The sequence below is a fragment of the Suncus etruscus genome, chromosome 8 (genome assembly GCF_024139225.1).
Source record: "Suncus etruscus isolate mSunEtr1 chromosome 8, mSunEtr1.pri.cur, whole genome shotgun sequence".
In the NCBI taxonomy this organism is placed as follows: Eukaryota; Metazoa; Chordata; class Mammalia; order Eulipotyphla; family Soricidae; genus Suncus; species Suncus etruscus.
Window position 1 is genome coordinate 20,805,122 of NC_064855.1, and position 15,877 is coordinate 20,820,998.

The 15,877-nt window shown below is 45.4% G+C and overlaps 1 protein-coding gene across 1 annotated transcript in view; it reads right to left on the bottom strand.

Moving 5' to 3' along the window:
• The window catches only part of DIXDC1 (DIX domain containing 1), a 63,566-nt gene that overhangs the window by 42,487 nt on the left and 5,202 nt on the right, over nucleotides 1–15,877 (bottom strand). Inside the window, 3 exon segments of the mRNA XM_049778657.1 lie at nucleotides 382–613; nucleotides 2,765–2,890; nucleotides 4,093–4,222. Coding sequence (XP_049634614.1) covers nucleotides 382–613; nucleotides 2,765–2,890; nucleotides 4,093–4,222 — 488 coding nt within the window.

Consider the following 15,877-nt stretch of genomic DNA (forward strand, 5'->3'; position numbering starts at 1 on the left):
CAAATCTGGACTTCATAGCCCACTAAGCTCTCTCTGGTGCAGGATAGTTAGTTTTATCATCTTTCTTTTTCTGGTATTGGGAATCAAACTCAAGACCTCACACATGCGAGCCAAGAGCTTTTACTGCTGAACTGCTTCCTCAACCCCATGTAGTGGTTTTGAACCACTGATGCCAGTTTGCAGGTATGAAAACACTTAAAATGGGATAGGGAGGTAGCTGGAATAAATGGTTTGCATGTAGGAGATCAAGGGTCCGTCTTAGGATCACAGGACAAAGAGCCAAGAGGACCATCTAAGTGTTTCCGAGTGTCAAAAACCATTGAAAACAGCAATGGAGCATGAGAGAGAGAGAGGAGGTTCCATGTCCAGGGGCCACCCTACCTCTGTCTGTACCGGAAGATGTCCCGTCCTGATCGCGACATGTCATGACACACATCAGCCAGGGCAGCTGCTGCACCATGTGCCATGGCAGTGGCACAATGTGGCTGGTGACTCTGCAGTGGGGCTCGGGGGCCCCTTCCCTGGCCCATTGCCCTGCTGGAGCCGGGTTTGAAATGCGCAGCCAGGGCCAGGACCAGCCTCATGATAGATTTGAGGTTTCCATCCACGATATCTGAGGGATAGAAGAGAAAAAGTACAGCAGTGAGGGCATCTCCAGGCCACCCACATCTGCTGGAGATACAGGCGAGCCAGGTAGCTGGCAGGCCATGGGTTCAAACCCCAACACTGCCAAGGTCAATCAAGGAAGTGATGGCAAACAAGTCCAACATTTTCCAAGACAATGCAGGAGTTCAAAGGAGCTCAGAGACGAGGGGCCCTGTTTATTCTAGACAGATCAGGGAAGGATTATTAGAGAAAGCAATTCCTAAAATGGCACCTAAAATATTTTTGTTTTGGGTTTTTTTGTTTGTTTATTTATAGATTAATTTGTAGCCACACCTGGCAGTGCTCAGGAGTTACTCAGGAATCATTCCTACTGGGTTCAAGGGACCATATGGGATGCCAGGGATAGAATCTGGGTCGTCACATACAATCAAGCACCCTTCCCGCTGTGCTATCGCTTTGGCTCCTGGTGGTTTTTATTTTTGATTTTTGAGCCACATTCGGCTATACTCTGGGGTTACTCCTGGCTCTGTGCACTCAGAAATTACTCCTAATGGTGGGATAAAACTTTGCACATGCAATACTTGCTATATTTATGCTCCATTAAATTAAATGAATCCTTCTAAAACTAATATCCAAATTTGGTATTTTACCCTATTAATTTCCCGACCAGCATTCAAATAAACTTTTATTCAAGGCAGAGATCTCTTGGGAGTGGCCCCTGTCAAAATTATTTTAAACCTAAGGTGCTGGAGAGATAAATAGCACTGTGGTAGGGCATTTGCCTTGCAAGCAGCTGATCCAGGATGGACGGTGGTTTGATTACAGGCATCCCATATGGTCTCCTGTGCCTGCCAGGAGTGATCTCTGAGTGTGGTCGGGTGTGACCCAAAAAACAAACAGAGAGAGAGAGAGAGAGAGAGAGAGAGAGAGAGAGAGAGAGAGAGAGAGAGAGACTAAAATATGAAGCCAAGAAATCCCTGAGCACATATCCCACACTCCAAAAAAAATTTTTTTAAATAAACTTTTACAGGGCTTGGGGAATAGTTCAAAGAACTAGTTCAAATTATTGGAATGTAGGAAGTTCTAGTTCAATCCCTAACATCACAGGATCCCTCAAGCACTGCCAGAAGCAATACTGGCACTGAGATGGAAAGAAGCCCCAAGCACAGCCAGGTGTGTTCCCAAGCACCCCAACCAACTCCTGGCAAAATAAATCTTTATTCAATTAAAACAAATAGAAATGTCTATCTCCACCCAGGCTTCCAACACTCAGAAAATTTTGTTTTGTTGTTGTTTTGGTGTCACAACAGTTGCTCCTGGCTCTTTTATTTATTTATTTATTTATTTATTGATTGATTGATTGATTGATTTATTGATTTATTTATTGTTGTTTTTTGGGTCACACCTGGCATCGCTCAGGGGTTACTCCTGGCTCTCAGGGGACCATATGGGATGCCGGGATTTGAACCGATGACCTTCTCCATGAAAGGCAAACGCCTTACCCTCCATGCTATCTCTTCAACCCCTCTTCCCCCCTTTTTTTTTGGTTTGAAATTTAATTCTGTCTTTTTTGTTTTGTTTTTTTGTTTGTTTGTTTGTTTTTGGGCCATACCCATTTGACGCTCAGGGGTTACTTCTGGCTATGAGCTCAGAAATCGATCCTGGCTTGGGGGGACCATATGGGATGCCGGGGGATCTGCTCCTGGCTCTTACTTCAATAATTACTCCTGGTGGAACTAGGGGAAACATATGGGATACCAGAATGGAACAAGGATCAGCCGATAGATAGCAAATGCCCTACCCACTGAGCATCCCCCAGCACATTCAAATGTGATCATTATTCCCCCTCCCCGAAAGAATAATGTTTTATTTTGTTGTATTTTATTGTTTAGAATTTGGACCATACCAAGCAGTGCTCTTGGCTCTGCACTCAGGAATCACTCCTGGCAGGCTTGGGGGACCATATGGGAAGCTGGGGATGGAACCTGATCGTCCTTGTGCAAGGGAAGTGTCCTACCCACTGTACTATCTCTTCAACCCAAAGGGATAGCATTTTAATGGGGAAAGATTTCATGAAAAACAGACTTAATCCTACTCCAAGTGGCATAGAACCCTGGGCAGCAGTTCTCCAGCTGCCAGATAACCAGGGAACACTGACCTTTAGCTGAAGTCTGATGCATTCGAATCTTTTTGGAGGCTACAAACTGTAGAACTTTTTCCACATTATTTTTCATCTCCCGTTGGTTATTAGGACTCAGCTGGACCCCACTCAACTTTTCTCCTGCTGTTAGGAAAAAAAACAACATATGAAGTTCAAGGGAAGACTCACTGCCCACATTTCATAACAGCCAAAATAGAGAAAGGGCTACTTGATGTGAGCCACGGAAACGATCTATCTAGGTCAGAAAGTGAGTTAAATCTTTGAGTATGAAATTTGGATGGAGGAAAAGGAAATGAGCATCTTTTGGAGGGCCTTCATATTTCGTTTGTGTTTGGGGATATACCTGGGCTTATTTACAAGATTACGTACCTATGTAGTTCATATGCATAGAATATCTGTGGGTTTGAGACATACACGTGAGACATGCCATCCACCATCTCTTAGCCTTATCTTTTTGCCCAGCTACTCTTTCCTTTTCTAGCCTAATTTGGACATTAATTCTTCTGCCAAGCCTCTCACGTTGGGGTCAGGCAGCTCCCTATGGCCCTCCCACCACAAGTACCTATTTGCTGAAGTACTAAGACCTTTCTGGAGACTTTTTTTTTGGGGGGGGGAGGTCACACCCGGCAGCACTCAGGGGTTACTCCTGGCTCTACGCTCAGAAATCGCTCCTGACAGGCTCGGGGGACTATATGGGATGCTGGGATTCGAACCACAGTCCTTCTGCATGCCTTACCTCCATGCTATCTCACCAGCCCCTGGAGACTTTATTTTTTTTGCTTTTGGTTTACATCTGGTGGTGCTCAGGGGTTACTCCTGGCTCTAAGCTCAGAAATCACTGCTGGTAGGCTCCGGGAAACATATGAGATGTCAGAGATCAAACCTGGGTCAGCCATATACAAGACAAATACCCTGTCCGCTGTACTATAGCTCTGGCCTCCAAACATGCTCAAGGGTTACTCCAGGATCTATGCTCAGGAATCACTCCTGGCAGGTTTTAGGGAACTATATAGGATGCTGGGGATCAAACTCAGGTTGGCCCTGTGCAAGGCAAATGTCCTACCCACTATTACTCCCCCTCAGGAGACCCTTGAGAGGACAGACTCTGCTGGTCATCACATTCTCAGAGCACAGCATAATCCACTGCCTGGCACATCCAGCACTGATGACGAAGAACCAATTATCTAAGGCTGCATGTTTGATTTGAATCTCTTGCTCCACGTGATGGATGGAAAGAAGAAGTGACAGGCTCTGAAGGGCACACAGAGGAGAGAGGAGGTCATGCTCTAAAAGACCCGGGCATTGGGGTTCTGGCTGAAACTGACCAACAATCTCGATGAGGTGGGCCAGGACCACCCCATCCCGAAGATCCTGCCGAAGGTCCTGTACAGGCTTCACCGTAGGCCTCTTCCTCAGCTGAGCATTCACCCAGGCCACATAGGCCTGCAGCTGTTGCTGGAAAAGACAAGAGAAAGTTGCTCATTCTTCTCTACACTGCACACTGCAGCATTTAGGGGAGGGCCTTAAGTAAAACGTCTATTTCCAAAGCAGAAAGATTTTCTTTTTTCTTGAAGTGCCAAGGATTGAATACAGAGCTTCACATGCAAGGCAAATGCTGTACCACTGAGATCTGGGCCTGCCCTGAGGAGGGAGACGTCAAATCCAGTGGTGCTCAGGACTACTCCTAGCTCAGGGTTCAGGAACAACCACTGGCAGTGCACAGTGCCCAGAACATTTGATGTCAAGGATAGAACCTGGGACTCCCACATGCAAGTCTGTGCTCCAAGTCCTTTCAGCCACTTCCATGACCAAGAAAAGCACTTTAGGGAAAGAAGAGTGTCAATCAGAGAGAGTAAGCATACTGCTTACTTCTTTACAGTGTTGTGTTGGTTTTCAGGGATAACTTGGATAAGAGAAGGGGTGTCTGTCTCAATTACTCCTATCTTTCTTGGGTGCTGCTATGTTGATGACAGATAAAAGTGGGACCCCGGAGTGATAGCACAACAGGTAGGGCACTTACTTTACATGTGGCCAATCTGGGTTCAGCCCCTAGAATCCTATATGGTCCTCCAAACACAATCAGAAATGACCCCTGAGTGCAGAGCCAGGAGTAACCCTTGAGAACTGACAGGTGTGGCCCAAAAACAAACAAACGAAAGTAGGACCCAATGGCAAGAGAGACATTCTATCTTGCATGCAACTGGTTCAGATTCAATCCACGGCACCCTAGGTGCCCTGTGCACTTCCAGGAGCGATCCCTGAACACAGTTGGCTATGGCCCAAAACTCAAAAATGAAAGAAGTAGGAAAAAAAAAAATCGGAGTCTCAGAGCTACTGTCAGTATTGGGGTGTAGTCATTGCTTCCTCAGACTGCCCACTCCCCGCTTCTGTTTCTTGAAAACAACTAACTCAAATCCCATATTTCCCCATAGGAGACTCGTCAGAACTGATGCTGGAGGAGCTAGGAATAACCGAGGCTCAGAAACTGCTTTTCCCATGGCTGTTGCCTTCAGAACAAGACTTCAGCGGAATCATCACAGTCAACCCAAGATTTGTTCTCCTGAACCCATAATCCTGGGATTTCTACAGGGTTGGCTTTAATCCCTTCTTTATAGTGTCAAAGAGGATCTAGTTACTAAAACCCCGAACAAAGCATAAAAAGAAAGACCACCTTAAAAGTGTCCCTGAGCCAAGAAGTGGGTGAGCGAGGCAACAGTGGGTGATGTGGGGGTAAGTAACTGTTACGGATTTGCAGATCAAGTTAGGGCCTTGGATACTTCAAAAGCCTGCCAGGCCCAGTTATATAACTCCTGACAGTCTGCACACTGTTCCCTAGACAGCATGTATCCTGCTTGTATGTTTATTCTAAGTATTTGGTCTGAAAACAGACACTGATGATCAAAACAACCCATGAACAATGTCAAAGGCAAGGGGGCAGCTGTGTCTGGCCTCTGCAGGAGTCCAGGGCCTTGGACCTAAAATTCAATTGAAGCACTAATGGTATTAAATTGTAACTTGGTTAAAGTAGTTTACTCCTGAGTTCTAAGTACTTCCTTTTCAAATGATGCTGGAAATTGCTCACTGGCTGCTTCCTGCTCTTAAATTAAATTTTGCATGTTTTTCCCTTATGTTGATTTGTGGGACTCAGTAAAGTCTGGTAGAGGGGAGCAGGCAATAATTAATCAGCTGTTGACAAACCATGAGGAAGCACCAAGAACAGAAGGCAACCAGGAGGAATTTAATAGGTATTTTTTTCCACAATGAAATAAATGTTATTTTTATGGGGTTTGTTTAGTTTTTGTTTTGGGGGTCATATCCAGAGTGCTCAGGATTTACTGCTGTTTCTGAGCTCAGGGATTATTCTTGGCAGGGCTTGAGTAACCCTATGTAGTGCCAGGGATTGAACCAGGCAAGCACCTGGCCATCTGTACTATGGTTTCAGCTCTAGTTTGCACTTCCTTTAGCTGTGGTGCTTGCCAGGGCCCATACCCACCTCTGTGGTGCTCACATGGCCCTGACTACAGCGCAGCTGGGAACCATGGGTGATGCCCAGATTGAAGAGAGCTGAGTTGCCAGGCCTGTGCTAAGCACATGTGGGGGTACCCAGGATTTGTTCTTTGTTGTTTTAATTTTGGGGTCACAAATAGCAGTGCTAGGAGGTGGGGTTTGCACTCTGGCCTAATAGAGTCAGGCCATCTGCATGCAATGTTATTCCTTTGAGTCATTTTCCCTGTCCCAGTTTTCACTCAGTTCTTTTGCTTATTTTCCCCCGGTGCCTGCAATGGGATTACACCTGGGGCCTCTTACATACAAGACAAGTGTTCTGCCACGGAGCTATACCCCTGACCCTGACACAAGAGATTTGAAGTCATGACCAAGGCAGGCACTCAGTCACAGCACTACATCTCTGAGGCCCAAATACTGTGGTGTTTTATTTGTGATTTTTTTTTTAATTTTGTTTTTTGCTTGTTTTTGGAGGGAGGCATACCTGAAGTGCTCAGAAATTGCTCCTGATCTTGGACTGAGAAATTACTCCTGGCAGTGCTCAGTGAACCATATGGGATGCCAGGGAATCAATCAAATCCAGGTTGGGCTGTGTGCAAGGTAAATGCCCTACCTGTTATACTACCGCTTATTCATGTTTTAACAAGCTAACAAATATTCCTTGAAACAGGGCCTGCCTGCCACACAATTGATTGTTTTCTACATAGTCTTTATTCTTGTCTTCATTATCCTTCCCTAATTCAATTCTTGTATTTCTGCTCTGGGGATGAGGTTTTGGGAGATTCCCTATTCCCTCTCTTTGAAGCGGTTCTCCAGCCCTCAGTGGAAATTCTTCCTAAATGACGCTGTTTCATTGTCAGTAAAGACTCCCTTTCCTATTCAGTTGTTCCTGTGCTTTTTGGGTGCAAATTCCTTCCAAAGCCCAGAACATACTGCATACTGCTGACTTGCTTGTGAGTTACTCAAAAACGTTACTTATTATTTTGTGCTTTATTCACTTTTACGTTGGAAGTAGTTTCAGATTCAGAGATAAGCAGAGATATAAGAAATGTAGAAAGAATTATCCTACGCCCTCATGCTCCAGCTTCCCAAAATGTTCACATTGTACATAACTCGGTATAGTGGTGAAACAGGAAATCAGGGGCCCAGACTTTAGAGTGAGGTCCTGCATCCTATTCCCATATGTATAGAGCTCAGAGCCAGCAGCACTTAGTCTGGGAGCACAGAGCCATCAGAGTGTGGGCTCTCTGAGGCAGTTGGGCATGTGTGAGCCCCACAATGAAACACGATGCCTCCATCAAGTGCCACAATTAAAACAGATGTGCAAACATGGTAGCCAGAAGCACTGGCCCTAGAGTGTGAGTGTGAGTGTGAGCACCAAAGTGACTACTGCAAGCAGTGCGACTGGAGTGTACGTGAAATAGTGAGACTTCTGGCAGCCACATGTGCTACCATAGAACCCAGAGGCCATCACACAGCAACCACTATGACCCTATGACTGAATGTCATCATCCCCTGGTCCACACAGCAGTGACACTTGTCCATTAAACAAGTCGATATTTTCAACTCTACTTAGCCCGCAAACCATGCAATTTCTATAAATTTGAATATTTTGATAACTCAGATATTCATATATACATGTAAACATATGGTATTTATGAATATATAAGTAAAAATAATCATATAATATTTGTATTTTTTTGTGGCCACAGCAATGGTGTGTGGGAACTACTCCAGCTCAGTGCTGGAAGGTTACCTCCAGCAATGCTCGATGCTCACATGCATCAGTTCATGTGATGCTAGAGATCAAACCAGGGCTCCACATATAGAGTAAGCATTCGAACCCTGTGCACCATCTCCTCCTCCATATTAACTTTCTGAGGCTAGCTAATTTCACTTAGCATGATGCACTCAGTCATCTCTCACGTGAGAGCATACGGCAGCAGTTCCTTTAAGATTGGATAATATTCATTTGTAAGTTTATTATATGTTTTGGTTACTATGTCATCTGGGCTACTTCAGCCTCTTGGCTACTGAAAATAATGCTGCTAGATGTGTGTGCAGACATCTTTGTAAGGGGCTGGAGATAAAGTACAGTGGCATAAGATGTTTGCCTTGCATGCCACCACATAAGTTAGAATATGCCTTACTGACTTGATCCCTGGCACCACATATCTCCCAAGCATTCCCTGTAGGCTCCAGAACTGACCAGTAGCAGTAGTCCTGGAGGCTCCCTGAGTACCACATGGTTGCCCATGTAATCCCCATTTCTTAGGCGTGGGCAGCAACTAACCTTAGACTCTCATATTGAACTGGAAACTTGTCTGGCCAAGAATCACCAAGAGACTATGCATGTGTGAGGTCCTGGGTTTGAACTGTCACCACACAAAATCACAAAATGGATTAAGGAATGTGGTTTCAAGTGGTACAGCACAGGAATGAGGGCTAGTGAGGACAGGATCCGTGAGTTGAGAGGAGGGATTAGGGAAGAGGAAAGAGGTACATGAGGAGGATGCAAACAATGCAGGGAACGGGAAGTGGGCCCCTTCCTCTCCTCTGGGACAGGAACAGATACCTGTGGGGGGAAAAAGTGGACTGTGGGGAAGAGGAAAGAGGAAGGAGATCAAACCCAAATGTCCCCTTCTCATTACACAGTGGCCAGTTTATCTTTGAGAGCTTAAGGGAGAATCAAGGAAACTTCAGGCAGGGTGGAAAGGAGGAAAGAAGAGTGAGTGGAACCAACTTCAGGCAGTAGCTGGGACACTGCGAGGACTGAAAGGGGTCAGTCAGTGAGGGTAGGTGACGCCTCTAGACATACTCGGCAGGCCCAGCCTAGAGCAAAGGAAACCAAAATGAGTGAATCTGGGGCAGGAAGTGGACAGAGAGGTCTCATCACCAGAACAAGGGATGTGAGGATGGTGGTGAGAGAGTCCTGAAATACTGGGTGGAGGAATCCCTGCAGGGGAGAAACTAAAGGAGAGCTGGTTAACCAAGGGGAGAGAAGTCTCAGGGGAAAGTCAATGTGACTGAAAGAAACTAAGTTTAATGGGGGCCTGGAGGAATAGTTCAGTGGCTCAGCACGCCCATCTTCAAGCATATGGTTGTGAGTTCTATTCCCAGAGTCACAGCACTATTTGCGAACCCTGGCAGTGCCAGCAATTTCCAGACATGCCACAGCCATGAGTGTGTAAATACAAAAAGAGTGAGAATCCCCCAGGAGTACGAGGTTAAGCACTTCCTCTTACAGAATAACAAACCTGGGTAAGCACCTCAGCAGAGTGGGTGAGCACCACAGTAGCTTGTATGCAAGAAGGACGTCAGCCCAGCAGTGCAACCCCAGGCCACTGCAACATAACCATAGCACAAAGGGAAAGGAAGGGAAGGGAGAGGAAACAGGCACCAGGCATTAGGAAACAGCCACAGGCACCACAGTAATAATAAAGGAAGAAGGATGATTTTTTAATTTTTATTCCCAAGCAGTGCTCATAAGGCCCCAGGGTACCTGCTCTTAACCAATCAGAATGAAAATTAATACAAGAGCAGATGATGCAGTGTTGCTTCGGTCCTGTGGGGCCAGGGAAACCTTGGGCAGTACCAGTAGTTGGGGACTTCTAGGGCAGTGTTTTTCAACCCTTTTTGCGCAAAGGCACACTTTTTATGAAAAAAAAAAAAAAACACATTAGAAAATGTTAAGAAAAATAGGGCGAAAAATACACACAAAAAAAAAGGGGGGGCAGGGAGATAGCATGGAGGTAGGATGTTTGCCTTGCATGCAGAAGGATGTTGGTTTAAATCCCGGCATCCAATATGGTCCCCCTGAGCCTGCCAGGAGTGATTTCTGAGTGAAGAGCCAGGAGTAACCCCTGAGTGCTGCTAATTGCTATGCAAAAACCAAAAAAAAAAACAAAAAAGAAAGAAAGAAAATGTTAAAAAATTTAACTCTGTGCCTATATTGTAATTCTCTTGAATAGGAATCAAGTAAACACAAATAATTATTTTATAATTACTTTACTATGAAATAATGAAGTATTTTATAATTGTTCATATTTCTGTTCACTTACTCACTGCAAAACCTGGGCCTATTTGGTCTATTTGTGAGCCGAAGCTGCATGTTAAGGATGAAATTGAAATTTTTCCCACGACACGACAGACAATATCTCACGACACACTAGTGTGCTGCAGCACAGTGGTTGAAAAACTTTGCTCTAGGGCCTGGCAATGCTAAGGGATCAAGTGGTACCTTCAGCAGAGTGCAAGGCTCGAGCCTCAGGGCTGGAGAGATAGCACAGTGGTAGGGCATTTGCCTTGCACACGGCCGACCCTGGACAGACCTGGGTTTTATTCCCAGCATCCCATATGGTCCCTCAAGCCTGCCAGGAGCGATTTCTGAGCACAGAGCCAGGAGTAAACCCTGAGCACTGCCGGGTGTGGCTCCCAAATAAAAAGAAACAAATAAAAAAATATGGCCTTCCTCTTGACTCATCTCTGTGCGCATGTTGCCATATTAAATAAAAAGCAACTCACTCTGTGATAAGACATTTCCAATTAAGCATAGCAACATTTTTTTGTTGTTTTGTTTTTGGGTCACACCAGGCAGCGCTCAGGGGTTACTCCTGGCTCTACACTCAGAAATCGCTCCTGGCAGGCTCGGGGTCCAGATGGGATGCCGGGATTTGAACCACTGTCCTTCTGCATGCAAGGCAAACACCCTACCTCCATGCTATCTCTCTGGCCCCAACGTAGAAACCTTTTAATAAAAGCCACCCTTAGAAGAGTTGGGGAGATACTCCTAGAAGTATCAACTTGCTCAAGATCAAACTCAGGGCTTCACTCATAAGGAGCATGAGCTCTACCAGCTAGCTAGAGTAGATAGCTCTATGAGTTATCTTCTGGGCCCAAACAGGAGTAACAATTACCCACAGACATGAAGTGTCCAGCCCTACCATTAAGTCTAATCTGGGGAGCCAATTACTAAACCAAGTCTCATTTTATCTCCTCATTTGACCTACAGGCACCTACACACTTCTCACCCAAGGTGCAAGCAAGACTCTGTTCTTGCTATACATGCCTAGAGCTAGCTGGAAAGAAATTGTTTGAACAATAAAGCAGACACTTAAGAAAACCAGCTACCTTGCCCATATCTTCCCTCACATATAGTGTGTGTGTGTGTGTGTGTGTGTGTGTGTGTGTCCAGCAATCACATATATCAAGGCTGCTAGAGTCATGCCTAGCACATGTGGGATGCTGGGGACTTGAACTCATAACCATACATAGCAAGACAGTGAAGTAGAAACTCTAAACACCACTGAGCTATTTTTCCAGACCCTGTGGTTTGCTATGAAATTGTACTAAGGCTGCTTTTACAGCAGATGAAAATACCATATGCTTTTTACAAGAGACTGTTACTCTCTGGGCTTGAAATAGTTTTCATTTTCTTCTATATTTTTGTCAGGGGTTGGTGGTAGTGGTTCATTATTTGCTTCAAATAACAACATGTGAAATCCAGATCTATACAATACAGAAAAGCAGAGCTTCCCTGGTTAGGGCCAGCACCTACCATCATGGTCACTTAGTTCACGGCTCTTTTTCTCCTCTTCCAACTCCACCCCTCCAGCCATTTGAAGTTATTGTTACAATTTGGGCAATATCTAAAAACACACACACCAGAATGTGTTTGGTGCTTGCCCTGCACGCAGCCAGACTAGATTTGATACGAGACATACCATAGAGTCCCCTAAGCACTGTCAGGAATAATTTCTTTTTTTGTTTTGTTTTGTTTTGTTTTGTTTTTTGTTTTTGGGTCACACCCAGCGGTGCTCAGGGGTTACTCCTGGCTATCCGCTCAGAAATAGCTCCTGGCAGGAACGGGGGACCATATGGGACACCGGGATTCGAACCAACCACCTTTGGTCCTGGATCGGCTGCTTGCAAGGCAAACGCCACTGTGCTATCTCTCCGGGCCCGGAATAATTTCTGAGTTCATAGATAAAAGTAAATTCTGAGAACCAAGTGTGGCTTACAAAACAACAACAACAACAAAAATAAATAAATAAATAAATAAATAAAATGCACACACACACAAAGAGGGGTGGTAAGACAGATGAAAAGGTAAAGTACATGTTTTGCATGTGCAAGGTCTTAAGTTGGATCCCTAGTACCACCTGCCCCTCTGCCCCTCAACACCACCACACATCACAGCTCCACATTGTCAGCCAAGTACAGCACTATCAGGCCTGCACAGTGTCCGTATCACTGACAGTGGCCCTAACTCCAAGTACATCGGGGAGAGAAACACCCACAGAAACAAATATTCATGGAGACTAGAAGCAATAAGCCCTGCATCATATCACATGCCACTAATTCTTGCTTGGCCTGTTTCCCACAAGGCAGAGTCACACAGTGGGACCACAGTTGAGTTCCCCATACCTGTGCAAGTGGTGTTGCTAATGGCTCTTGGGGCAGCTGCCCAGCTCACTAAGATCCTCCCTTCTGCACAAACATGCTCCCGCTCTATGACAGTGCTGGGCTCCAGGTCCCCATGGGTATTCCATCCCCCACTGCACCGAAGCTTATGGATTGGCCGAGTTGTTATTTGATCCTAAGTTTAGGAATGGAATCAGTCTTAATCTTTCTTCCTTTCTGACGGAGTTTGTGATCTAAAACAGATGTTGTCAAAGTCTAGGCTGTCCACCCCAGAGAAAAGCCATCTGTAGTCAAAGTGGGTAAAACCACCCAAGGAAAGAGCCAGAGACAAGAAGCACAGAGCAGAGGGGTCAATTCTGTCAGTTATGTGCAATTCTTTCTGTTGCTCACACTCTGCTCCATCTTTTTCACAGTTTTGGCTTTCTATCGCCTTTCCTCAGTTCCCTTCAGATTGTATATCCTACCTTCCATCCCTGCTACTTCATATTGGATTCTGGGCACTTGCAACTAAGTCAAATTTTAGGGTTTTGTTTTTTGTTTTTTTCTTTGGGGGGGGGACACAACTGAGAGTGTTTGGGACTTACTCTTGGCTCTGTACTCAGGGGACCATGTGGGGTTACAGAGATTTGAACCAGGTAGGCAATTTGCAAGGCAAGAGCCTTCCTTGCTGTTCTATGTCTCTGGCTCTCAATCAAATTAATGTTAAAAAGCAAGAAAATAAAACATATGATGTGGGAGACAGTAAGTGCTCATGGGAGATCAAAATTCACATCTCTAACTTATTGTTGTAAAGCCAAAAGGATGTCTGTACAAGCCAGAAGTCTAGAAAGACAGATCTCAGGGGAAAGAACAGTAGAAGCAGCCACCATCAGAACTACCTGAGCAGAATCTGACTTGAGAGGCTGGATGTCTCCAAAATAGTAAGCCCTGTGATGGTGTGAGGAGGCCTTACCCATCCCACACTCTCCACCAGCTTCCACCCAGGCACTCCAGATCACTGGACAATGTGTGTGTGTGTGGCAATTTTGCGTTTTAGACAATCCTGTCTAAATCTTCCCATATGCAGCCAATCTTGACCTTGGAGCCAAATGGAGCTCTATTTTCCTTTGGCTCCTGCCCTTTCATGCAAACAACCTGGTCAAATAAGCAGCCTCAGCTCTCTAATTCTCAAGGGCAAAGAACTTTCCTGCAGGGCACTTTTTTGGTCAGAGTTGCAAAAGCATGAACAGGGCTTCAAAAGGGCCTTCAGGGGGATTCTCTGTGCCCATGTGCAAGTGGACAAGGAGCTAACTCCAAGGATCCTCCTGGTCATTCAGCAAGGCAAACACAGAAGGATAACACACACTTGGGGTGTGCTGGAGAGAGCTTAGGAAGGAAATGGGCTTGACTTTAAAACCAAGCCTGGCTTAGAACTCCAAGGCATTCCAGCCACAGGGGAGGAGCTGATGAGGGGAAGTGACAGGAAAACTGCAAGGAAGGAGGCTCGGGAATTGATGGGACTATATTTATTAGGAGGAAAAGACCCATACTGTGTTTTTACTTCCTGTTAAATCTTTCGGGTCTTTGCTGAGCATGGAAGCACAATCTAGTCAATGAAATAGGTGCCTACTTGTAGAAAAAGGATTCTCATAAGTGAAAATATCATTAAATTTCTTCCCTGTAGGGGCAGGGCTCTTTGTTATAGTCAGCCCAGTGTTCAAAAAAAAAAAAATTAGACTTGGGGCAGAAGTGGAAGGTGTTTGCCTTGCCTACAGCAGACCCAGGTATGATGTACTAAGCATTGCCAGGAGTAATTACTGAGTGCAGAACTAGAAATAAGTCCTGAGCATTACCTGGTGTGGCCCCCCTCAAAAAAAAAGGGGGGGGGGAGACCAGAAAGTAAGGAGTGCAAGACTCTGTACATTTCCATCACTTTATTTTACTAATTACTCTTATTTTTTTAAATAGGAGTGGTTCTCCTTAGTGTTCAGATGCCATTGCCTTTGATGCCAGCAGGCTAGATCTGATCATTCGGGGGCCATATGGTGCTAGGGATTAGGGTCTGACATGTGCTAGGCATATGCTCCACCCCTGAAATTATCTCCCCCTTAATTTATTTTTAAATATCTGTGGGCAGGAGAAATAGTACAGGTCTTATGCACTTGCCTCACAGACAGTTACCCCACTTCAATCTTCAGCACCACATATGGTCCCCGATAACGGTCAGGTGAGTCCACGGACCCATTAGTTGTGATCTGCAGAAACATTCTGTTTCTCTTCACAGTAAATTCATCAACTGAGTGACCAATGCAAATGAATGAATGAATTAATGAGGTATTCTTATTTGGAAGGAAAATATTCTTTAGACTCAAAACAGGCCCGGCACCTATCACAGTGCCATTTGGGATTGGTTCTCTACCATTCACCATGCTGACCACTCAAATGTAGCCTCATTTAGGTGATCAACAAAGGAAATTCAGTATATTTGGCAAAGCACACATTTGAGTGTTTGGTCCTCACAGACTAGACAAAGAAAATCATGGCCCGGGGCCGAAGAGATAGCATGGAGATAAGCCGTTTGCCTTGCATGCAGAAGGTCGGTGGTTTGGTGGTTTGAATCCCGGCATCCCATATGATCCCCCAAGCCTGCAGGAGTGATTTCTGAGCATGGAGCCAGTAGTAAACCCTGAGCACAGCCGGTTGTGACCAAAAAACAAAACAAACAAACAAACAAAAAAAACACACAATAAAAAAGAAAGGAAAGAAAATCATGACCCACTATGCCTTTCCCTGCTCCCCACATACTCCGGGGCAGAGGCGCCTGGCAAACAGTGCCCTGTCAACATCCACACACCTGGCCAGTCACTCACCACGAGGACATAAAGCTGCCTGTGAGTCGGCTGCCGGGGAGCATCTGTTTAGCTGGCACTGACTCCTGCAGGAACAAAGCCAACGAGGGGGAGAGGCAGGGCAAGAAAAAAAAAGGTTTGGGGAAGATGGTGCACAGGCCTTTAATTTCTACAGAAGATTGTATTGTGGAAATGCCTGGAAGTCTCAGCATGGCTCAGTGGAAGGACAGAAGGACACTGAGGAGAGAAGCTGCTGCAGATGCACCTATCACCCATCCTCACTCATTCTAGTCCCTCAAGGTATAGTACCCTACAAAGACTTTTCCTGCCTTTCCCAGAGACTGTCAAAATTCTG